Genomic DNA, 26,184 nt, shown 5'->3' with positions numbered 1-26,184 from the left:
CTCAGGGAGAACAGGCTCCTCAAGCACATGAGCCTCAGGGTGCTGACCCCAGCCCCCAGCACCTCCACCTGTGCAATTCAGCATGTGCCACAGAGATCCAGGTATCACAGCAGAGAGCCATGCAAGTGCCAAGACCTCTTTAGATTGGGAAGTTTGGAGTTGTCTGCCACTAAAACACACAGTCAAGCAACAAAAAAAATTAATATATATGTAAAATCATACTTTTTTTTAACCTCGGTCTTAAAGATCACATGAACACAGAGGTTCTTAAACTCATTCAAAGTGGGAAAGGAGTGTGAAAAATACGAGTTCTTTATGAAATCTTGGTCAAGTTAATCAAGTTAAAATAATTTAATAGAAAGAATATTTCTTATATGAGGGTACATACATTTTCAACAAAGAGAAAAGCAAAGCAGACTCTGCCTGAGTTTTCTATTGTTACTAGGATTTGGTCTGGGTTTTGGTTTTTTGTTGTTGTTTTTTTGGAGTATAGTTGCTTTATAATGTTGTGTTAGTTTCTGCTGTACAGCAAAGTGAGTCCGCTCTACAAACACATATATCTCCTTTTTTGTTGTTGTTGTTGGATTTCCTTCCAATTTAGGTCACCACAGACCATTGGTTTGAGGATTTTTTTTCCTCCTAATTTAGTGGTTGTTTTTGTTGTCTATCCCACAGGGGCAGAGGCATAAAATATTTCAGGAAAATGTCTGGAAGGAAAATGAAGACTTGATAGAATTTGATCTATGTCAGTTAGTAAATTAAAAATTAGTAAAAGCCCACCATTGTCCAGTTTTAGAAGACTGTCTCCTCCAAGCCTCCCTCAGAACATGTTTTGAGGACCATCAATCCAGGCAAACACTCTAATTTGTTTTCTGCAAAAGTTACCAAGGCACACGCATATCTTTGGGCTTCCCCAAGGTCACTCAGTTAATTATTGACATAGAAACTCACCTCCCAAAGAATCATAGTAATTTCCCACATCACCTGTCGGGGATACATATCAGGGATGAAGAAAATTCTGTGTGTGGCATGGGCCTGAGCTAAGCATGTCTGGTCAGAGTCCAAACATGCCACAGACTTGAAAGCTTTCTAATCCACCTATGTGCAGAAGAATAGAAGCTTGGGACTCCTTTTAAAAGTTGTTTCTGGGATTTAAAGACATATGCCTCTCTCCCATACACACACACAAACACAAAGCTGCCTGCACATAGTCAGCACCAGACACTGACTCTCAGACCCTCAGGCTTGAGGCCCAGGTGTGACTCTCTCTGGGCCCTTCTGCTGCCCAGTAAGGAACAGCCTGGGCTGGCTCCTCCGCTGACTCCCTCCTCCCAGCCAGAAACAGTTAATTGCCAGCTCTAGGCTGCCTCCAGCCCAGCCCTAATCGGCCTGATCTCCAGCGGCCACGCTGGGGCCGCGGCAGCTCCAGACCAGGCCCTGGCTGTGCTGAGCGGTGAGGGCATTCTTCCAAGGTAATGATTAAGCCGAGCACCTGGCAAGCTGGGAAGGTGAGCACTATTCACACCTCGGCCAGGCTGAGGTGGCCTGGACTGGTTTGGGAAGGCAGGGCCCCAGGGTGCACAAGCCCAGAGCTGGCAGCCACAGCCTCCCGCTGCACACAGGCAACCTGGAGCCTCTCGGGCCAGAGCTTCCACTGCCCGCCCTGCTGGGACCCTGCCTCGCCCGGGCACCATGAAGCAGCAGGTGTTCTGGACGGGGCTGGAATACACCTGCCGGCTCCTGGGCATCACCACCGCTGCAGGTAAGACCCTGCCTCCCACTCCGGCCCCCGAGCACGGGGCACAGCACACAGGGCTGCCCAAGGGGCTGGCGCCGGCCATGGAGGTGGGCAGAAACACCTGGCCACATCTTCACCTTCTTCCCTCAAACCCCAGAAATGGCTCTTCAGGGCAGGGGCAGATGCAGTTGGGTGAGCCTGGGGCTGGGATCCAGGGGCACGGTACAGAATCTCGGCTTGGCCACCCGCCATCCATGTGACTTTGGGAACCCTCAGCATTGTCATCTATGAAATGAGTTGAGGGAGCGGCCCCCCTTCCTGGGGACTGTTGCAAGGTGGATGGGGGAGACCTGAAGGTGAAAGTGTAAAGGGCCGGGCAAAGGTAAGAACGGGATTCTCACTGTATGGGCATGGAAATGGTCAACGGAGTGCACCTTGTTTTATTCTAACCACAACCCACTTCACAGAGGGAAGCTACACTCGGAGATCCCAGGCTTCCCTTAAAGCACCACGGGTTTGGGAAAGAAACAGTTCCCCTTGCAGGGCTGCTCTTCCCCACCCAACCCGATCTGGGGGCTGCTTGGCTTGCTGGGAGGACAGATGGTTATAGAAGAACCTGAGTAGCTGTGACTCTGAGCTCTGCCTGCTCACTTCCCCAACTCAAACCCGGTCCTGAACCCAGTGCCCCCTGCGTGGTCAGGACCTTTGCTGGGAAAGTGAGCAAGCAGCACTCTGAACCCCTAGCTCTGGGCCCCACTGAACATTAAAGACCAGGAAGAGACACCCACTGCTGATCAAGTCCTTGCCTTCCCACTACTGCTCACAGTCTCACTGCTGATCAAGTCCTTGCCTTCCCACTACTACTCACAGTCTCACTGCTGATCAAGTCCTTGCCTTCCCGCTACTCCTCACAGTCTCACTGCTGATCAAGTCCTTGCCTTCCCACTACTACTCACAGTCTCACTGCTGATCAAGTCCTTGCCTTCCCGCTACTCCTCACAGTCTCACTGCTGATCAAGTCCTTGCCTTCCCACTACTACTCACAGTCTCACTGCTGATCAAGTCCTTGCCTTCCCGCTACTGCTCACAGTCTCACTGCTGATCGAGTCCTTGCCTTCCCACTACTACTCACAGTCTTAAGCATGCATCTTGGCAAATGGGAAACGGCCCCCAGCTGATCTCAAACAGTGCTAGTTCCCAGCCCTGTCACTCACCAATGCATGACCTGGGGAAAGCCACCTGGGTGCTCTGGGGTCGTGCTTTCTGGTCTTTATGATAAAGATTACTGGACCTGCTGGCCAGGTGTTTTGGAAGATCAAGGATGCATGAACTGAGCATAGATAAGTGGAACTGAGGATGTAAGCCTCTTGAGAGAAGCCCTAGGACGTACTTCAGAGCTCCAAGGGGATCTGTGTCATCCCCAAGGTAATATGCTAGCAAACAGACTTTCTCACATGTAACCCTGAGTTAGCACAGGGAGGGCTGTCGTCAATGGGCTAATCCCACCCATCCTGTTACAAAACAGAGCACTGAAGTTCAAATAGGGGTAGTGACCTTGCTCAAGGTCATGCTACAAGCAAGGGGGACAGCAGACCTAGAACCCTGACGCCTCAACTTTTTAAAAGGCCAGGACTCTGGCCAAAGAGCTCCTTCTTCCCAGGGTAAGAAGCCCCATGCCCCAGGGGCACTAGAGGGTCCAGAATTGCTCTGCTGAGGGTTCTGGGTAAATGCACAAATGGAGGCCTCAGCTCCAACCTCTACTGGAACCGCCATGAGGCCTGGACCTGGAGGAAAGAGCCCCAGGCCACCTTCCCACCCAGCCTGCGGGGGGGGGGGAGGCTGGAACCGCCATGAGGCCTGGACCTGGGGGAAAGAGCCCCAGGCTGCCTTCCCACCCAGACTGGGGGAGGGATGGCCTGGACCTGGAGGAAAGAGCCCCAGGCCACCTTCCCACCCAGACTGGGGGAGGGATGGCCTGGACCTGGAGGAAAGAGCCCCAGGCCACCTTCCCACCCAGCGTAGGGGAGGGAGGCTGGAACCGCCATGAGGCCTGGACCTGGAGGAAGGAGCCCCAGGCCACCTTCCCACCCAGCCTGGGGGAGGGATGGCCTGCACCTGGAGGAAAGAGCCCCAGGCCGCCTTCCCACCCAGCCTGGGGGAGGGATGGCCTGGACCTGGAGGAAAGAGCCCCAGGCCGCCTTCCCACCCAGCCTGGGGGAGGGAGGTTAACCCAAGGGTTTCTGTGTCTGGGGCCCAACCCTCTACCACCGCTGGTCTGGTGGAGACCCTGCCATCCTCTAAGTCTGGGTTTCCTAATATGTGAAACGCACCCCTTTCATCTGTCAGAAATCACAGTGACATTTCTCCCTGTCTTACTCTGCCTGGAGGGGAGGCCTGGCTCCTGTTGGGAAGCTGTTTTAAGAGGTTTATAAACTTCTAATGGATTAGCTGCAGACAGTTTAAAAGTCTGATTTATCTCAGCCAGTGGAAGGGTCTGCAGCTACACACATATAGCACCCACACACACACACACACACCACACACACATGTACAAACTGCGCCTCTGAACCACAACCCTTATCTCTTGCAGAAAGCCACGGTTAATGCAGAGGATGGGCCTCCCGCTTGGTTTTGATATAGGGTCCAGGTTAAATATAGGCCACCATATTGCTTGCTAATGTCCAGGCTTTCCAGAAATGGTGTTTTGGGGCTTTCTAGAGTGCTAGGAGCAGGTGGGAAGCTAGAAAGAGGGGTGTTAGTCATCTTAGGAAAATCTCAAGTTTCTTTCAGCATGCCTGAACTGCTGACCTATTTCCAATGTGTAAGATCTGCAAATTCCTTATTCCCTTAAGCCTTTTTTTTTTTTTTCTTGAAATCCTCTGTTGAGAGGTCCAGGCCTTGTGAATAGGGCCATTGCTGCTAGAGGGGAGATCAGACTTGAGACAGAGGCTGTCACTTTGCAGAAACCCTGGGAAACCTAAAGTAGCCCTGGTCCCCCTGTGCGAGGAGCCTGAGTTTCCTGGAAACTAGGAAAAGCGTGTGACCCAGGTCACCCGGACTGTCACCTGCAGGGACCAGGCAGCTCCTGATCCAGCAGCCCCTCCTGGGTTTCCCTTTCCCTCTGCAGAAGGATCTGAGGCTGTCAGCAGCTCAGAAGGTCCCCAGCCCTGGGGACACACACCAGGGTGGCAAGCCCAGCAGCTGTGGCCAATGCATGCCTTGTGCAGGGCTTCTTGGCTAAGCTCGCCTCTTATTCCCCATTCAGCCCGTCTAAATGAAGCTCCACTAGGCTGTCCGGGGCCCCACAGGCCACTGCTGCCCCACCCCCGGCCAGCCCCACAACTGCACAGAGTGTTGCCACTGCCAAACAAGGGCACCCAGGCTTCGCAGATTTCACCCCAGACAGGAGCATTTTTAAAATCAGAAAATGAGACTGTTTTACCTTTGGATCAGTCGTAAGTTTCCCAGATCATCACAGACCCACTTCTCCCCATTTACCATACGCTTGGCTAGCATCATTCATTGGTACCCCTTCCCTGGCCATGGAAGGCACTGGGAGTCCCTCCTTTGCTGAGATATGGCACCAGGCACACAGCACATGTGACTAGTTGAGGCCACCCTATCAGCCTAGTGCCCCCACCACCGGTCCATCCTGACCGGGCACAGCCTCAGGCAGGTGCGGTCGCGGCAAAAGTGGATAGAGTTACACTGAAACAAAGGGAGGTTGACCAAACACTTCCTAACTCTAAAGACTGGCCTTCTTTTTATCTGCAACATTATATGATCGATTTTATGCAATGAAAGATTTGTTCAATTCTATAGCACTTTACAACTTTCAAAAGTTTCACACACATGATTTCATATAATTCCACAGTAACCCTTTGTGTTTCTTTTGCCTACTCCTCTATTGCCCTTCTGTCTCCCCACTGGTGGCCATCCATTCGTTCTCTATGTTTGTAAAGTCACTGATATGTAAGCCAACTACTCACGCTCTGTCTTTGAATGATTACCAAGCATGTTTGACCAGCACCACCATGACTATCTCCAGCCAAACTCCCTCCTGGACTTCATCTGGGGACAGACAAATCTGCACACATTTCCAGAGGGAATTATCACAGTAGGACCTTCCATGTATGGGTGCAGAGATACCTGACTGACAACAAACTTGAAAGTCAATTATTAATTAAAGTCACTGCCGCAGACCTACCAGTGTCCATGAGGACCCAGCGCTGAGCTAAATCTCATTTGACAAATGAGGAAATGAAGGATTAGAATGTTCAGGTAATTTGGGAGAGGTTAAACAGCCAGTGAACAGCAGGTCTGGTCTTCCCAGGTGGCGCAGTGGTAAAGAATCCGCCTGTAATTCAGGAAACATGGGTTTGATCCCTGGCTCAGGAAGATCCCCTGGAGGAGGGCGTGACAACCCACTCCAGTATTCTTGCCAGGAAAATCCTACGAACAGAGGAGCCTGGCGGGCTGCAGGCCACGGGGTTGCAAAGAGTTGGACATGACTTCGAGACTGAGCACACTTGTGCAGAGCAGGTCTGGTGTTGGAGCCCGTCTGCCCATCACCGCGCAGTAATGCAGTGGGACAAGAAGTCTGGAGTCCACCTAGGGTTCATTCAACTGGCAAACGTTGACTGAGTCCCCACTTTGTGCAATGTAGGCACGTGGATTAGGATGGCATGACCTCTAGCCTGGAGAAGTGTGTCTGGGGGCTGTCCGCACACATCTCCCAAGAGGACACCACATGGCCAACAAGAAAATGAGCTGGCTTGAGGCAAAGCCATTTTAAGCAAATCCTGCTGATCACAAATCAATGTGGGATGAACCTGGGGTCACTTAGGAATTTTGTTTTGTTCCAGGTTCTTGACCCGTTAACCTCTTCTCTACATAAGCTACAGAGCTGCATTCCTGACAGCCCCATGCCTTGCACAGCCCATTCAAATGGAGACTTGGCTTATTAATATAGAGGATAAAGGAAGCATTTAAACCTAGATGTTCTCATTATTTTTTAAAGAGTACAGCAAATGCATAGTCTGACTTTAGTCCTATTTAAAGCCTTTGGAAGAAAAACAACTGATGCTTCTGAGACAATCATCTTGGGCCCTTCATACTAATGTCCACCCTTCTTAAATGGATGTCCCTGTGGCCTTCTCCTGCCACCTCAGGAAGCTCCACGCACTCCAACAGTCTGCAGGTGGATTTATTACCCAAGCAAGACCTTACTGTTTTCAGATCTTATAAGTGGATATAGACTGTTTTCCACTCTGATTGTCCCAATGAGCAAATGAAATATCCCCATCTTTGCTCCACCCTCCTACCATTAAGTGAAAGTGAAGTAGCTCAGTGGTGTCTCCAGGCTCCTCCATCCACGGGATTTTCCAGGCAAGAATACTGGAGTAGGTTGCCATTTCCTTCTCCAGGAGATCTTCCTGACCCAAGGATTGAACCCGAGTCTCCTGCATTGTAGGCAGACGCTTTACCGTCTGAGCCACCAGGGAAGATGCTCCTACCATTGGGAGATAATAAATTTGGTCCAAGCATTTCTCTCTTTACTTCTTTATGCCTATGACCTCCTTATTAGGGGCTTCCCTGGTGGCTCAGACAGTAAAGAATCCTCCTGCAAAGCAGGAGACCCAGGCTCGATCCCTGAGTTGGGAAGATTCCCTGGAGAGGGGAATGGTTACCCACTGCAGTATTCTTGCCTGGAGAATTCCACGGACAGAGAGGAGCCTGGTGGGCTACAGTCCACGGGGTCACAAAGAATCAGACACAACTGAGCAACAGACACTTTCACTTCACTTTCCTCCTTCTTGGAGTTAGAACAAAAAAATCCAGAAGTCCACCTAAGACTCATTTATCTGGAAGCTATTGGCTGAGTTCCCACTTTGCACAGTGTGGACACGCAGATGAGAATGGTGTGACCTCTAACCTAGAGACGTGCGTGATCTGACCAGGGGAACAAGCTAGTAAATACATATCCCAGTGCCTAGCTCTGAAGCGTAGTATTTGGGAGGGTGAATCTGTGTCCCTCTCTACCACTTACTAGACATATGACCTTAGGCATGTCACCTAGTCATTTTAAATGTCAGTTTTCTCATCTATGAAATAAGGATAACAAGTTCATCTGCCTTCTGGGGTCATGAGCATCCAATGAAACAATGACTAAAGCAGCAACCTTCACGGCACGTAGAGTCTCACTCAGCACTGTCTAGTTTTAGAGGATGTGTAGGACATATGGACTGCAGTGTGAGCTGTGGGATCTCCTTGCAGGATGGAAAAGAAAGATCAGAGGAAAGGAATAAGCTAACATATGATCCTTGAGGCTAGAAAGGAAAAGGGGGCTATACTGTGAAAGCTCTAACCCTGAGTCATATCTTTCTTCATGCTTTGAGCTTGGGCCATTGAGACCATCCCACAGGACGCTGGTTATTCCTACACCACGTGTAGTGATGAAACCAGAGGAAAGATGGTAGCCTCATTAAACTTTTCATGGGCTAACAGTTCTTTTAAGATTATTCTTTAGTCTGCGCAACCAACTGAAGAGAATTGTTATCAAGAACGAAGGTCGCCAGAACCAAACGGCCGACGCTGGGGCTGTCCCCGAGCCTTCCTAGCTGCCACAGGCCTCTGTCCCTGAGCCTTCCTAGCTGCCACAGGCCTCGGTAAAGATCCAATTAAAAAAAAAAAAAACATGGTATGTGCAGCAAGAACAGAGAATAGTTGGAGGCATGGTCATTGTTCCCTAATGCCAGGAAAGCCGCCATATGGAAGGCGAGTGAGCAGATGCATTCTCTTGGGATATAAGAAAGCATAAGAATCAAATACTTGAGCCAAATACTTTGATTTGAAATCAAGACCTAGAAGAAATTTCTTCTGTGGGTTTCTACAAGAAGGATGTCATTCTGCATCCAGGTCAATATCGTCAGCAGTATCAGTGAAAGTCTGCAGGTCCCTCCATGTAAACGATGTCACCAGCAAAAGGCAGTATATTGTCCCAGGTGGTGTCTTAACCTTGACTCTTATAGCCCTGAAGGAAGAGTTAATACTCTGCTACACAGCCCTTCCAGAAATTTGAAAAGGAGGAGATGGTTCACAAGTCATTCTATGAACTAGCATTATTGTGTTGTCAAAACTAGACAAAGAAATCACGAGACCACTGGTGACCCAGTGGTTAAGACTCTGTACTTCCAGGGCAGGGGGCACGTGTTCAGTCCCTGACTGGGCACATGCCACATGGTGTAGCCAAAAAAAAAAATTTTTTTAAGGATACCCACAAAGAAAATGATTCAAAAAGGTTAGACTTAAATGTAAAACCCAAAACTATAAAACTTCTAGACAATAGGATAAAACCTTAGTGATGTGTTAGGCAGAGATGTTTTTAGGTACAATATCAAAAGTCCAGTTCATAGAAGAACAAATTGATAAATTGCATAACTTCAAACTTAAAAACAGCACTCTTGAAAATATAATGTTAAAAGAATGAAAAATAAATCAACATAGACATGATGATAAATAAGCACATGAAAAAATATTCCACATCAGTAGGCATTAGGAAAACGCAAATCAAAACCACAATGAGATACTACCACATATCTATTGGAAAGGCTAAAATTAAAAAGACTCACTATACCACATGCTGAAGTGTTGGCAAGGATGTGGAACTCTCATACACCACTGATGGGAATTTAAGATGGTACACTCACTATGGAAATGGTTTGGCAGTTTCTTTAAAAATTAAACCTATACCTGCTGCATTATCCAGGGGTTCTGCTTCCAGGTATTTATCCAAGAGAAAAGAAAGTCTATGTTCATACAAATATTGTACATAAAGACTCATAAATCTTTATTTGTAATAGCCCAAACTAGAAACAACCCAAGTGCCAATCAACAGATAAGTTATAAACCAAAGTATATATCCACAGTACTCAGCAATAGAAAGGCATGAGCAATTGATACTATAATATGAATAAATCTCAGAATGATTATGATGAATGAAAGTAGATAGCAAAAAAGGAGTATATCTTGTATGATCCCATTTGTATAAACTTCCATAAAATGCAAACTAATCTCAAGTGACAGAAAACAGATTAGTGGCTCCCTGGGAGTGGATACGAGGGTGCCCAGGCGGCACTAGTGATTAAGAACCCTCTTGCCAATGCAGGAGACTTAAGAGACGCAAGTTTGATCCCTGGGCTTGGAAGATCCCCTGAAGGAGGGCACGGCAATCCACTCCAGTATTCTTGCCTGGAAAATTCCATGGACAGAGGAGACAGAGGTAGGCTACATTCCACAGAGTCCCAAAGAGTCAGACACAACTGAAGCGACTTGGCAAGAACGTACGCAAGGGAATGGATACAAAGGTAGGAGGGTAGGGTTACAAGACACAAGGAAACTTTTGGGTGATACATATGTTCATTATCTTGAGTGCAGTAATGGTTTCCCTGGTGTATGCATATATTAATACTTAGCAAGTTGCACATTTAAGCACATGCGGTTCGTTGCATGTTAACTATGCCATGATAAAGCTGTTTTTAATAGGTCAGCAATCTATTGCCAGAATAATGCTGTAAAACCTTAGACATCCAGCCATAAGCTTTGTGTGTGTGTGTGTCTTCAAGGTATGCAGAATGTTAGTCCTTGGACCCAAGATCAAACCCACATCCCCTGCAGTGGAAGCAGTCTTGACCACTAGATGGCAAGAGACCTCCCCAGAAATAAGCTTTTATTGTTCGCACATCTGGGCGAGGAGGCTAGGAGGCTCTGCTCATGCAGACTGAGTGCACTCAACTCTCTGAAGATCAGACAGCTGTTGGTCCATCTAGACTCACCTTGGCTGGGTTGATAAGGCCACTCGTGCTCCAGCAGGCTGGCATAGACACACGCCTATGATAATGGCAGGGACACGAGAGGGTAGGTCCAGTTCCCAAGTCGGTTTCACATCTGTGCTTGCCTGTTACCTGACAATCCTGCTGTCCAAAGCAAGACACAGTGCTGAGCCCAGAATCAAGGGGTGAGGAAACAGACTTCTCTTTAGTGCAAGGGACCGCACTGGCATATAACAAAGAGTGTGGATACCAAGGGGATGAAGACTGGGGAGGCATCACTGCAACCTGCCAAGGCACTTTGGCCAATCTACAAGGCCAGACAAAATAGACCTCTTGGATGGTCCACTATAGTCTAAGACAGAGAATCTGGTAGAGAAAGAGGACTCTCTTGCCTTCAGGACATTCTGCCTAAGCAGGCATGTGAGTGCTGATGGAGGGCACGAAGGACCACCCTACACTCTAATCTCTTCTAACTGAATATCTAAAATTTCCTTCTATAAAATCTTGGCCTCTTCTCATAGTGTCTCTGAACCCTGGTTCCTAGGTGTCCGTTGAATGTCTCTCAACACCCGAGCAAACTTCCCTGCCATACTTAGAATCTGCCACAATTCCTTCTGAGTTAAGAAGCTTGCAACTACTACCTTATTGTCTCATTGGATTCTTAGCAGCTAGTTCCTGCATCTCTGGGTTCTTAGAAATGGTGCAGATATAGCTTTCAGGTCTACAGTCAGCTGCGACCCTTTCTGAACCATCCCCAGCCGTTGCCGTCAGACCAGTGTCTCCCTACAGAGATGTCCCTACAGACATTAAAACCAGTAGGAAATATGCCATTGCTGTGGATGAAGAAAATCAATAAACACAACGCGGGGTGTTAAGAGGCACCTTCAGCAGCAGTGAGTACGACCTTCTCCCCCAACTCCCCAGGCATCCAGGGCCAAGGCCACTGCCTGGCGTGGAAAGTCAGTTAGCATGGCCTCTAGTGACCTCTGAGGAGTGTCCTGCGTTCTCACCAGGACACAGCACTGAGTGCCAGTGAAGTCACTCGGTCGTGTCCAAATCTTTGTGACCCCACGGACTGTAGCTCACCAGGCTCCTCTGTCCACGGGATTCTCCAGGCAAGATTACTGGAGTGGGTTACCTCTCCCTTCTCCAGAGGATCTTCCCAACCCAGGGATCAAACCCAGGTCTCCTCATTGCAGGCAGATCCTTTACTGTCCGAGCCACCAGGGAAGCCTGCACTGAATGCGAGACAGGTGTCAAAACCCAACCCAGTGGCCGAGTCCAGACAGATAAGCTGCAACCAGCCATGACGTTGGCCCTGAAGCAGAGGAAGCAGAGGTCAGACTTTGTGGAGACAGCCTCTTGGCCATTAACCTTAACCCAACCCAGACAAGCCCCAACCTCAGGAGCACATGGACACTTAGCAGGATGCACAGAGAGGCTTACACGCGAGATGTAAAGGTAGATGGGGCTTTGGACCATTTATATCAGGTGAGACTGCAGAAGGGATCTGCGAGACAGGAAAATCAATGACCAACATTTGTATACAGAGAAGAGCTCTTGAGCCACAATAAAAACATGTATTAATGGAAGGAAAGGATAAGAATAAACCCTCCCCTTCCCTCATGGCTATAGATGGGAATGCCCTGCCTCTCTCTCCTAATAATGCTATTAACCATCAACTACATTTGCACAACACTCTATAATTTACTAAGACTGAGGCTCATAGCCAGTTATGCATGTTTTATGATCCCCATTTTCTGGAATAGGAAGCAGACAAGGGAGTTACCATTTGCGTGAGGAACTGGATGCTGCTTTTCTGATCAAGCCTCCCATTCTCTTTGCCGCAGCCCAGCACATCCACCCACACTTCTGTCCGACCACAGTCTGGGACCAGAGCTTTGAGATGCCTGGAAATACGCTCTGCCGCGTGCCTGGCCCAGGCCTGCACCACATGTGTAGAATCTCTGATCCCTGCTAAGGCTGATTAGAACAAACAGCTCAGGAAGGCAACTCAGAAGAAAGCCCTGGCCTCTGGGAGAAGAAAATACTGTACTGAGGTTGGACACAGCCCAGACAAGACGGAGAGAAATCAGAGGCCAGGGGATGAGATGAAGAGGCCAGGCTTGTCCACAGATGCTGATTATAACAAGACTCCAGGAAAGATGCCTCCCCAGAGACTGTGAGGGAACGTGAGATGGAGCGGTGGGACGGGCTGTGTCGGGGTGGGCTTGGAAAGTGGTTCTGTTGGGCTGGGACCAGGGCAAGAGGACCCTACAGGATGGGTGACCAGGAGGGATGGAAGGAGTCTAAGGCCCCTCAGTGGGAATGTGAAAGCCCATATACCACTCCACCCAGCACCCCTACCACCTGCAGCATGAAGAACGATGCAACTCAGGATCAAGGCTGGCCTGGGGCAAGTTTCCTTATAGAGACGTTGTTATAATGAAGCCTTGATTCGGGAGACATGATGGCACTCGTCCCCCATCTGCATCCTCAGCTCTTCTGTCCCCATCCCCAGCTCATGGCAAGAGCCACAGCATCATGTGTTGGGGTGAGTGGCTGATGTAGGTTGGCCCATTTGCTCAGAGCCCTGCAAAACCACAGAAGATGAGATGGAAGCACAGTCTAGGAATAGCTGCCGGGAGACACCATGCAGCCTGGGCAGGAAGCGGCCAGGCAGAAGCAGGGTCAAGGCCACAAGCAGACAGATGGGTACAGAGGAAAGGAAAGACTCCACATCTATCAGCATTGCCGCAATGTCAGTGGTCTGCCTTTGAGAACATGAGCCCCAAAACCAGGAGGACCAAGCAGGGGACCCCTTGGCCCCAGTGTCGAAGGGCCTGATAGGCCTCCCGTGAGAATCCCCTATGGATCTCTTGGCCTGAGGGGTCATGCTCCCAACGCCGGCCCCCTGCTCTCCTCCTCCAACCAAAGGCCATTCCTCGGTCCCTGGGCTTGCAAAGCTAGCATGTTTATTGTTGGTTGAGAGCTCTTAGAAGGGTGACCTCACTTCCCTTGCTCCAAAATGGGCTACCTGGAGGCTGGGAGAGCTGAACAGGCCAGAGTCAGAGAGAGGAAGGAACTCATGTGTCTGGACCACCTGACGTCTCTCAGCACAAAACGCATTATTTTCCCCAATCCAAGCAACAACTCTGGGAGATATAACTAATTCTACACATTCCACACACGGCAGACCCAGACCAGACGGGCTAAGTGAGGGCAGACCCAGACCAGATGGGCTAATGAGGGCATGTGTACTAAATCTCCAGTCATGTCTGACTCTTTGTGGCCCTGTGGATCTAGCCCACCAGGCTCCTCTGTCCATGGGATTCTCCAGGCAAGAATACTGGAGTGGGTTGCCTTGCCCTCCTGCAGGGGATCTTCCCGACCCAGGGATTGAACCTGCCTCTCTTATGTCTCCTGCATTAGCAGGTGGGTTCTTTATCACTAGCACCACCTGGGGAGCCCCATGGGTTAACTACTTATCCACAATTACCCACTCAGAACCAGGATTCCAACCCAACTCTTTTTCCTATTGTTACTCTCATTTTTTTAATTTTCTTTTTCTTTTTTGGCCTCACCGTGCAGCACGGCAGACCTTAGTTCTCCAGCCAGTTCTCCAACCCACACCCCCTGCACTGCAAGTACAGAATCTTAGCCACTAGGGCGTCAGGCAAGTCCCTGTTATTCTCATTTTTCAAGCTACAAACAAGCACTGCCTCTAGAGCGTTCCTGAAATGCCCCTCTGACTACTGATGCTCTGTTTAAAGACATCAAAATAGCTCTCCATGTGCCAAAGGGGTGCAAGTTAGGGAAAGGGGCTGAGTTCCCAAGACCCTCTCCTGCCATCTGCTGGTCATCCACCAGGACCCAGTGAAAACATACAAAGACCACAGAGGTGAATGAAGGCCCTGCCTCACCCCAGAGGCGAACAACCGTAAGAATCGCCTTGGGCAGACGGTGCCTTCCCCCAGGCCCTGGGTGGGAAGATCCTTACCTGGGCTGGGCTGTATTCTTGTGCCAGAAATTAGTGATTTCACTGAGCACCTATGATGTGCTTGGCATTAATTAACTCACTGAGTCCTCAAAGAGATCAGCAGAACTATTAACTGGCAAGTGTGAAACTGAAATGCGGGATGTGACTTAGATCCATGACTGGGCGGCTGATTGGTTGGCTTTACTTACGCTCTCTACGCCTCCATCACCTCCTACATGAAATGAGGGTAACAGAGTACTCTTACATAAAACTGTTGTGAGGACTAAATAGGTTGTGTGGTGTGCTAAGTCGCTTCAGTCGTGTCCAACTCTTTGTGACCCAATGGACTGTACTCTGCCAGGCTCCTCCGTCCATGGGATTCTCCAGGCAAGAATCCTGGAGTGGGTTTGCCATTCTCTTCTCCAGGGGATCTTCCTGACCTAGAGGCACTTGGGAAGCCCCTTAAATAAGTTAATAAATGCAAATGCTGGAAACAGGACAGAAAACATAGTGAAAACTAAATACATGAATATTTGTTGCACAACACACACACACACAGCCTCACACACACACACACACTGCACAACACACACACACACACACACACACTGCACAACACACACACACACACACACACACAGGTCCACAGTGGAAACCAGGAAATGGTCCATTGCCTGGAGCTAGAATTCTCAGTTTTGTTTTGTAGGTCCTTCACTTTCTAGATGTGTCCTTGGGAGAACCACACAGGTCACTGAGCCTCATCTGCACCCCTGTAGAAGGGGACATGTGGAACTCCCTGAGTCATGGGGCTGCTGGGAGGAAGCAGGGCATGTACACGCGTTGTATGTAATCCGCTGAGTGCTCCACAGGTTATGTTAACACTGCAGAGGGTCATGAAGCTTCAGGGTATCCTGACCCTTAACCTGGGACAAGCCAGAAGTCAGTTACAACTTGACGAGGACAGAGATGTGGTGTCCTCCACTGCCCTGGCCCTCAAGCACAGGGCGCACTAGAACCCAATCCCTAAGGATACACTGGTATCCCCTTCCTAGATGGAAGAGCTCTGTCCCCTTCTCCCTAAAGTACTTCTGCATCCCACCACGAAGTGAGGGGTGGAAGGGCTAGCGGCTGAGAGACTGAACCCTCCCTGTCAAAAGTCAGAATTTCTGCAGTGGATCAAGAGCTCAGGTGGCCCAAGCATGGGAGCTTACACAGGGAAGCCACCAGGGGAGGGAGGACGCACCACTGCCCAGGGAAGCAGCCCCCAGGGCAGCAGAGACGAAGGGCCAGGCGCCGGCAGCTAAGAGCAGCAGCCCGGCCCTCACTCTCCGGGGGGCAGACGAGGTGAAGCCACAACTTGGCAAATACCAGTGTGGGTCATCAGAGCCCACAGAGAGAAATGTAGGGTGTGTGGGCTGTACCATGGGATGCAGGGGCTGTAATAGGGTGCATGGTACCCTGCAATCAGGTAGGGCCAGAAAGAGATCTGACCCACGGGTCACTACGGTGGGAAGAACGTCTCCAGACAACCGGATGCTGTCTGTGGCGTGTGCCCTTCCTCGGGCAGATGGGTTGGCGCCACAGCTGGTTGAGTGAAGCCATGAGAGTGAGGAGACAGCCCGGACCCAGCAAGTCCACAGAGCTGGGTCTGAGATGGATTCATCCCGGACAAATGGGAGTTCAAGTATTTGAGCACAAACACCAACTGCCAAGAAAAGAGAGGAGGCGAGACGAGGCTGAGCCACATCTTGTATCTGAGCAAAACTCCAGGGACTTCATCAGCACTGGGTCCAAAACGATGAGCCAAGAGTGTTCAATACAGCGGCCAAGCCAGCAAGTGAGAACGAGGCCATGAAAACAGCAAGAACAGCGATCTGGGCAAGGGAACGGGGTGGGGGCAGGTCCCACGGCCAAGCGCCGAGGCCCAGACACACAGCACCCATGGGCCTACAGGATGGTGAAGGCCCTTGAAGCCACTCCACATGCAGGACAGCTGACGAGCCTGGGGCTCGGGGCCTGTCTGTGGGCTGTTTCAGGGGGCACTCGGGGTGGCAGCATGACCAGTGTGGAAGAGGACAGGCATCTTCTCTGGGGAGGCTGGATTAAAAGGCCTCTGAGCTTATGCATAAAGGCCCTCCCGTTCCCAGAGACCAATCCAGAAGTTTCCTTGCCCTCCTTCCCAGCCACAGCTCCCTGTGCCACATGGAGAAGAGATCCCCTGACTCCCAGTGCCCAGGAGATGGCTCACTCCATGGCCAAGGAGCCTCCACAAGGCAGTGCCATGGCCGGAGCCCCCGGGCCCACACTTCCCTCCTCTTCTTCCTCCCTTAGTGCTGATCGGCGTGGGCACTGAGACCTTCCTCCAGGGACAGTTCAAGAGCCTGGCTTTCTACCTGCTGTGAGTATGCGTGCACAGGCCCCTCCCTGCCAGTATGTTCTAGTCCAGCTTACCCCAATCCTTCTGCAGAGATCCACCTGCAGCACCTCCCACATCCCACACGAGCTCCATTCTGTACCAAAGGAGAAAGGAGTAGCGGGGGCTTCTGGAATATCCTCTTGTTTGGAAAGGACTTTTAGACAGATCATCCCATAAACCAACCAATCAGCATTCCATCCATCCACCCACCCATCCACCCACCCTTCCACCTACCCGTCCATCTCTCCACCCACCCACTCCTCCACCTACCCATCCATACATCCATCTGTCCATCTCATCAATCATTTCCTTATTCAGCAAACATTAAGCCAGCTCTTTTTTTAGAGAGATGGGAATCGTTCAAAGGACTCTCTATTTGAGCTCCTCTATATGCCAGGCACAGTTAAATGTTTTATTTATGTTATGTCCTTTACCTCTGACAGAGTTATAGAGGAAGTGCACATTATATAGTCTGTTTTGCAAATTAAAAGAATTCAGAGGAGTAAGCAGCTCAGCCCACATCACCAAGCCGAAGACCAGCAGGGCCCAGATTGATCCACCCGGGTCCCTTTAGTTTCTCAACCTCTGTCTTTTCTGCCAGTTGCCTCTGCAAACGCCCCCTAGTGGGGAAAAAAAAAAAACCTGTGCAGGGGTGAGGAGAGCCTGGGGTCCCTTCCCCGCCGGTCCTGACAGCCCAGCTTCTCAGCAGGCCACCTTGAGGGACCACCATCTGCCTGCAGCATCACCAGGCTGCATCCCCCGCCCCCACCTGCTCCCAGACACACCCGCCCGCATCACTGTGCCCTGGTCTGTGTCCTAAGGAGCCCTCCCCAGGGCTGCTCCTCAGGGCACCCTCCTTGGTTTGCTGTTAATACATGGATCACACCCATCAGCTCCCAATCCCATTCTACCCTTCCGGTCCATCTCCACTCTACCACTTTAGCCACTTAAAACTAGGTCCTTCTGACAATCTTCAGTGGATCCCACAGCCTCCAGCCCACACTCCTTTGTCATCCTCTGGCCTCTTCCTTATTTCTTACCCCTCAGTTTATACCCCAGGAACTTCTGAGTCTTTCTCAAACTCACCCATGTAACCTAACCACCCCTCTAAGCCGTTACTCTATTCTGTAGAGCACAAGAGCACCTTCCCAGTCACTCCAGCATTCCCAGAGCCTGGCATTTTTCCCTGCATGCCTCCCGAGCCTGGAGCCCCCGCCAGACAGCGTGGCTTTCCCTGGCTCCGAAGGCCCTCCCTGGCTCACTGAGCCTGTCCCCGGCCACTGCGCGCTGTCCTCCTGGAGCCCAGAAGCAGGGTGGGCCTTCCTCCTGTCCACATGGCTGCCTCGCTCACCCACAGTCCTGGTGACCCTGAGTGGATGGATGTGCCTGCCAGGGTCCCAGCAGCAGTGTGGGGTCAAGGTGGTCCCGCCGGCCTGTAGGTCCCTCACCGCCCTCTGGGCCCCGGCCTCCACCCCACGCCCACAGCTAAGGCCCAGCCCAGCCCAGGGCCTGGCATCCAGGCAGCTCCTAGTGGCTGTCGGCTGGATGGCAGGATTCGGCCAAGAAACTCCCGGTCAGTTGTTCAGCTATGCACAGAAGCCCAGGAGGCCAGGGCGCTGTGAGGAAACTCCCAAGGAATGTGAAGAGTGTGTCTGGCCTCCCTCACCCGTCTCCACACAGCTTTACAGGAGCCGCTGTCTCCGTGAGCGAAGGGGCCTACTTTGTGGCCCAGCTGCTGTCCGTCTGCTTCCAGTAAGTAGCCCCTGGAGCTTCCCCAACACCCCCCGTCCCAAACACCCCAGAGGCCTCCACCCATGAGCACACATCTGCGAACTGTTCCGCTCCCGGAGCAGCAGGGGATGGTTCCCTGCCAGCCCTGCAATGAGCCCCAGCCCAGACTTGGGCTCAGGCTCATGGGGCTCAGCGGCCCCCTTTACCCTTCCCCCAACCAGGGAGTGGACTGACACATCCATCAGGGGCTGACCCCACCCAGAGTCCACTTGCAGCGTCATCCTCATCCTCCGGAAACACCCGGTCACCATACCTGCCATCTGAGCCAGCCACCAGGGGGTAGAACCCCACAGAAGGCCAGCTTGCAGCACGCAGAGCTGGGTTTGAGAACTGACTCTGCCTCCTGCCAGGATGCAGGGACGAGTCCGGACCTTGGCCTCCAGGCCCATTTGTGGGCAGGACTGCAGAGCTGGCAGGGTCTGGGGAGGCCGCACGGCCACAGAGGCTGTCCCTCCGCCCACTCGTGCTCAGCTCACAGAGGCTGTCGTCAGCGTGGCCGAGGACGAGTGCTGGACCACATTCCCAGAACCTACACGGTTGGTTCTCCAGGCAGTCAGCATGAAGAGTCAGACTTCAAATCCAGCTGTCCTGCATCTTGCAAGGCCACTGGCTGCCTCCCAGGGGCACTAGCCCTGAGGCAGAAGTCTTCCCCCATTTCTGCGGAACACCACTGCTAAGGCACCCTTGCAGCTTCTCAGGGCAGGGGAGGGTGCTGCCCTCACCCTAAAGGGGCATGTTACCCTCTCTGGACTTCTTCATTCCCACCCTGGGTTCGTAACAAAATAATGACCACCAGGGGGCACCAATGGACCACGGCAGAAGGCTCTGGCCCCACACAACCCAGCCACACCATGCAGGCCTGGGCTGTGCGCAACGCCCGGCTTCAGGCCACATCAGAGGGTGAAGGCGGTGGAACTAAATGCAAACACTAACTTCCTTTGCAACTTGGAGGGAGCATCCTCAAGGAAACCTGCGCAGCATCAGACCACCAGGCCCACATGTGGTCCTTGCTGCCAGTTAACAGAGAAGCCCCTCCAGGCCAATGCCACCTCATGTCCAGGCAAGGCCCCTTTGAGCAGGGTGCAGCTGGATTCCAGCCCCGTCGCCCATGTGTCGGGTACAACGCACAGCCCTCCAACTGTCCCAGCCAGGGGTCCGCTGGGCTGCACGCCTTCCCCACCACACTGGGGACTTCACAAGGTGCCCCTGAGTCTCCTACTCTCTTCCCACCGCCTTTGCAGCCTCCTGAGAGCATTGCCTTCCTCCCGCTAGACCAGACAGCTGCGGCTGCACAGCCTTTCAGAAAAACTGCTGGAGGCCCTCTGGAGGCTCAGGCAAGGCCCCCTAACTGTGAAAACCACAGTGAGGAGTTCACCTCCCGGGAGGACTTCAACCAGGGGCCGCTGCAGAGAACACTGCCATAATGGAACCCAATCCCAGACTCTGAGGGCTTTTTACATTGCGGGGACTTTTCCGGCACCTCCCTACTTTCTGCCAATCCTGGACTTCCTCCCCGCAGGTGTCAACCAGGGTCCCTGGCCTACAGAGCAAGAGAGAAGGCCCGCTGGCTGGGCTGCTTCCAGAGGTTCCTGGCCTACATGCTGCTCTCGGTGGCCTGCTTCCTCCACCCTGTCCTGGTCTGGCATGTGACCATCCCAGGTAGGAGCTCCAGGAGGTAGTGGAGGCAGGCAGACTCCGGCCGAGGGGAGGCTCTGAGCAGGAGGGTCTGAAGCCCCTCTCATGCGCCTCCCGTGATGCTGGCTTAGGGCCCCCCTGGCCTCTTCCTGGCACAGATCGCAGGGATGAGGGACTGATCAAGAGGCAGGAACATCCCAGGAAACGCATTTTTCCTGTAAATGTCCAGAGGTTATACCCACAAAAGCGAACTGACCTTTTCTCCAATTCCTGTGTGTGATCTGAGCTTTCAGAGGGAGCGAGATGATCACTTCTCCATCCAAACCCTTGTGTCTCCTTAGCCCCTACCCATTCAGGTCCAAACTCCTCAGCCTGGTTTGAAAGGCACACTAAATGGGGCCCCCAAAGGCCCTCAAACCCCTCTTCTTATCCCTCTACTCACCCTGCTAGCCAGCCCAGGTTTCTGACCTCAGAAGCCAGAAATGGATGCTTCTACCTCCTGGGTTTCAGTGATGACTTTTTCTGCTGGGACACTTCTCTCTCCTCCCTAGCTGTGAAAACTGCACCCCTCCTCAATACCCATCTAAAATGCCATCTAAAATTCCTGGCATTTGAACCCCTTTGGAAACGAGGTTCAAAGGCAGAGCCTCCTCTCAGGGCCACTCCAGGCAGCCTTCAGTAGAGTCAGACCCAGCACTGCCAGGATCAGAGTGAGCCACAACCTCCTACCTTTAGAGAGGGTGAGATACACAGGGGGCTCCGGCCCTGGCAGGCAGGAGAGCCACCTTCACGCCTTCCTCTGGACACGGAGGGGCTCCCAGCAGGAGACAGGGGGCCTCTGGCCTGGAGGCTGCGTGAGGGGCCAGGGAACACTGCCAGCTGTACCCAAAGGGCATTGCAACATCCCGTGTTTACTGGAGGCAGGTGGTAGTAAAGGAGGTTGTCCCCACTCCTGGGAATAGAAGGCAGCTCTGATCCAACCTAGAGTCCAGGTTGCTGAAGGCATTGCAGGTCCAGACACAGCAAGCCATCCCTGAGAGGGAGGCTGAGCACAGTGCAGGGAGGACAGGCAGGAACAGCACAAGGATCCACTTCCTGCACGAAGAGGGCCTCAGGCACAGGGCCTCCTGGCTAATGGTCGCGGTGAAGACCCCAGCACAGACTGGCCCCACTGACATCCCCCGCTGGCCAGGCAGCAGCCTGCCACAGGGTCTGATGTGGGTGTGTGAGGACAAGTTAGGCGTGTGGGCTGGAGCTCTGGGGGCTTAAATGTGGCTTCGCAGGCCACCTGCGCAGGGATGGTAGGCATCTGGCTTTTCTCAAGGATGTGTCCAGCATCCTGACCTCCCAGATCTCTCCCAGGCTCTATGCTCATCATCACCGGTCTGGCCTACTTCCTGCTGAGCAAGCGGAAAAAGAGCAAACCTGCAGCAGAGGTGCTGGCCCCCCCTGAGCAGTACACAGACCCCTCCAGCAGCGTGGTGAGCACCACCGGCTCTGGGGACACCGAGCAGACCTACACCTTCCACGGAGCCCTCAAGGAGGGACCTGGCTCCCTCTTCATCCACATGAAGAGCATCCTGAAGGGGACAAGGAAGCCCAGTGCCCTCCAGCGCCCGGACACACCGACGGAGCTGCCTCTGGAGCCAGCTGGCTCGCTAGCCAAGAAGCAGGTGCAGTTTGAGGACAGCGTGGTGAGAATCAGCCCCGCCCTGGCAGAAGGCCCGGACGATGGGGACAGCGAGCCGGAGGAGACCACCTCTGACACCACCCCCATCATCCCGCCCCCCGAGACCCCACTCTTCCTTTCTGCCCTCACGAGCCCCGACCTCTTCTGAGCTGCTCTTTCCAGGTTGGGGGATGCTCAGCAAGGAGTCTGCATAGATAGATGGTCCTGCCAGGAATTTCCTGGTGTCCAGGGCCCCTCGGGGGAGCTCAGAGTCTTCACGGGTCAGCTCTTCAGGGGTTACCAGACATCCTCATGGTGGCTGGGCCTCTGGGGCCACTGGGCAGCAGGACAGGTCCTGTGGAGACTGTGGGGGCAGTACAGATGATGCGCACGCTGCCTCCAGCCCTCACGGGTTCCTCCCTCCTGGACCCAGGCCGGAGAAGTCCGGGTGCTTCCCTGAAGGACAGCATCGCTCCCACCTCACACAAGGCATCAGCCCAGACGTCCTGGGGCTTCTTTGGCTCCTGACACCGGATCCTACACTCTACACCGGCATGGCCCAGCTCCTCTCTGATGGCACACCTCAGCTCTGCAGGCCCAGCAGTGCTCTGGCAGCTCATGCATCTCAAAGGCAGGTGCTGATGACTGCCGTGGTCCCGAACTCCAACTGAGAGCGTTCAGGATGGGAAGCGGGGAAGGAAGGCAAGCTGGCAAAGCCCCAGGGTGGGAGCAGCGCCGAGCAGTAGGCCGCATTCTCTGCGTGCCCCAGTGCTGGTACCCGGCAGCGGAAGCCACAGAGCCACTCAGGGAGACAAGGCAGCTCTGTGCTCACCGCAGGGAGAGCTGGGCTGGGAGGACCATGCTCATTCCAGAAGCATCGCTGAGGGCTCCCCGTATCCCCACCACATGGGTTCTCAAGATTCCAAGCAGATGATGTAAACTAAAAGAGACTGTGAGCCGACAATCTTCAGCCATGAATGCCAACATACAGGACAAAGAGCCTGCTGTGTGCAGGGGCCACACGGGTGGTGTCTTGCAGACTCACACAGCTTGGAGACACGGCTCTGGCCTGCTTGGTGATTGGTAGCAGAAGAGGTGAGAAATGTATGCTTGTTCAAAATGGGAGAGAAGGAAGGAAGAGCAGGGGAAAGAGGGAGGATAGGGGAGTGGGCAGGCAACAGCCCAGCTCTGCACCACAGGGCCACGGAAATGACAGTCAACCCAGAATGCACAAATAAAATTGAATCAAATATTCAGTTAAGGAAACTGCAATATATATTTCTAAAAAGTGTTCTGTGGTCCTTCAGGTGGTTGCAAAGCAGAACAGACGTGTTATTCTTCATAAACAATCTTAATTAATGAGCAATTACATTATAATGCTTCCCCATTCGTGTGTGTGAGCAAACACTAGGCTTCTGCAGAATAAACCTTAGAGCACCTGCTTTGAGGTTTAGGTAAGAAACATGTGCTTATTCTTGTACACTTTTCCACATTCCCTACAAGTTATTTCACAAATGTACGGAAATAGCCAACCAGAAGCTGGCATCAGTGTGGTGCCTAAACGCAGCAAGTGTCCCAAACAAGCAGACTCCTTCCGGGGTGGGGAGGGGAATAGTTCTTCTGTAAAACCAAGTGAGAAAGGATACTCTCATGATCCCTCAAAGGTGGAGGCTGCAGAGTTGTTTCTTTAGCCGCCACCGAGGAGGAACTTCAGGAGTCACTGTCCGGGGAGAATGAGTAATATGTATCGTGGGTATGTGTAGGCAGGGATTGTGCTGGATTCGTAATGGGCCAGGGTTCTCAGGCTGGCCTGCTGTGCACCCAGGGGCCCAAGTGGGAAGGAGTTAAGGTCCCCACCTGTCATGGGGGGCGGGGGCGGAGGTGATGGGCAGAGACACCCTCACTGCACAGGCCTCTAGGGAACACGACGCTCCTGCCCCCTTCCCAGCCCAAGTCAGCTGAGCTAGATCGATGACTCGGTCTCAGTAAGCGGCTGGGAAGCACAATCTCAGAGCCTTCAGACCCCTCAGTTTATTAAGAGATGTTTAATAAACGTCTGCTATGGCATTGTCTGTGAGGTGGGCACTGGGAGTTCCGGGTGATATTCTGAAACCTCTAGGTTTCCTGGTGGGCTTCCCTGGTGATTCAGAGAGTAAAGAATCTGTGTGCAATGCAGAACACCTGGATTTGATCTCTGGGTCAGGAAGATCCCCTGGAGAAGGGAATGGCTACCCACTTCAGTATTCTTGCCTGGAGAATTCCACGAACAGAGGAGCCTAGCAGGCTACAGTCCATGGGGTTGCAAAGAGTCAGACGTGACTGAGCGACTAAACACTAGCACACTAAGGCTTCCTGGTGCCTGCTGTCAGTGAAGGGAATCTGCTGGGAATGGAGCATTAGGGGCTTAAGTGACTACGAGCTTACCTAGGTTAACAAGGTAAAGTTCTTCAACACTCTTCTTGCTGACCCCACCCCACCCTCCAAAACAGGCTTGGATGAGGTCATTCAATAGACCAGAGCCCTCATCTCTGTCCACGGACCAGGCAAGAAAGAAGCACCTTCCTCAAAAGCAGGCAATCACCACGTCTCCATTTGATTCTCTGTCTAAAACACTAAACTGCATCCTTATCTACTGCCGTCCTTATGAAGATGTCCTGACTTCCATCTCACTAAGAGACAAAGACTAGAAGGGCTGACCTTGCGGTAGCCTGCCCCACTTTCTCAGCAGAAGGCAGAGCAGACGTAGCGTAGAGGTCTAACAACTGTTGGAAGTGGAGCACTGGGCTGAGCTGGGGAGTGGGATGGGGGTGGTTCTTAAATCTGCCCTTAACACATTGACTGACCTCCGCCAAGCTCTTCACCTGTCTGGTTCCAGGTTCCCCTATTAAGTAGGAATAACAGCACTTCTCTCAGAATAGGTGCAGAGTCTTCCAAGAAAGATGGGGAAAGTGCTTTTTCAGATTACATATCACCCAAGTCAGTGTGAGTGCTTGTTGCTGTGGGGCCTCACAGTGAGAGAACATCAACAAGGCTTGTCTCCAGGGCAAGGCCAATGCAGGTCACAGCTCCAGGTTCCAGGGCTTGAGCCTGGAGAGGGTGCAGACACCACACTCCAGCTTCAGCAGAGAGTCAAAGCAGACCCCCAGTAATGAGGAGCCAAGCTCTGGGGTCGGTGGGGGTGGGGGGTGACCTAGTATTCTAGTCTCTCCTCCATCAGTACTAAAGGATTATTTTTTAATTTTTAAAATATGTTTATTGAGATATAGTTCAAGTACCATACAATTCACCAAAGTGTATAATTGAATGTTCTCTGTTATATTCATAATCGGGTTTACTACAAACTAAGATAATGCATTTTCATCACCCCTACAAAATGTCTGTTACTCATTAGCAATTATTCCCCACCCTACTCCACTCCTACCCTAAGCAACCACAATCTACTTTCTGTCTTTTTAGGTTTTCCTATTTTGGACGTTCCATGCAAACGGAATCATATGCTATGTGGTCCTTTGTGACTAGCCTTAGTCACTTAGCAGAGTGTTCGCAAGGTTCGTCCGTGTCGTAACACGTGTTCCACTCTATTCCTTCCATGGCTGAACGCTCTTATATGGAGGTTCAGCTTGCACTCATCTCTTGATGGGCTTTTGCGTTGTTTCCATTGTGTGCCTATTATGAATAACGCTGCTGTGAACACCCTCAGGTACAAGTTTTAGGGTGAGCATGTATTTTCATTTCCCTGATACATACCTAGCTGTGGAATTGCTTCGTTAAGTGGTAAATCGATGTTTAACATCTTGAGAAACCGCCAAACTCTCTTGCAAAGGGGCTGCATCACTTTACCCTCCCATCAACAGTGTATGAGGGTTCTGATTTCTCCATATTCTCACCTACATTTGTTATTGTCTGATTTCTTTTATTATAGTCATTCATTAATTATGGTTTTGATATGCATTTACTTAATGCCTAGTGGCTTGGGGCAAGTTTCCATGTAATTATTGACCATTTCTGTACCTTCTTTGAGAAACACCCACCCAAATGGTTTGCCCGTTTTTTAACTGGACTATTTGTCTTTTTATTTTGAACTGTAAGAAACGAGCTTTTAATATTTTATGGATACTAGACTTT

General features: G+C 51.7%; 1 protein-coding gene across 1 annotated transcript; it reads left to right on the top strand.

Annotated features, from left to right (window-relative positions):
* The first annotated feature begins 1,692 nt into the window (after positions 1-1,692).
* On the top strand, positions 1,693-22,228 carry TMEM72 (transmembrane protein 72). The gene is made up of 5 exons (XM_055566464.1): positions 1,693-1,762; positions 16,880-16,946; positions 18,645-18,716; positions 20,275-20,414; positions 21,753-22,228. Exons 1-5 carry the CDS (start codon positions 1,693-1,695, stop codon positions 22,226-22,228), a joined length of 825 nt encoding a protein of 274 aa, XP_055422439.1.
* Positions 22,229-26,184: the final 3,956 nt, after the last annotated feature.

Source organism: Bubalus kerabau, chromosome 1 (genome assembly GCF_029407905.1).
Source record: "Bubalus kerabau isolate K-KA32 ecotype Philippines breed swamp buffalo chromosome 1, PCC_UOA_SB_1v2, whole genome shotgun sequence".
NCBI lineage: Eukaryota > Metazoa > Chordata > Mammalia > Artiodactyla > Bovidae > Bubalus > Bubalus kerabau.
The sequence above is the reverse complement of the archived record's forward strand: the minus strand, read 5'-3'. Positions and strand labels throughout refer to the sequence as shown.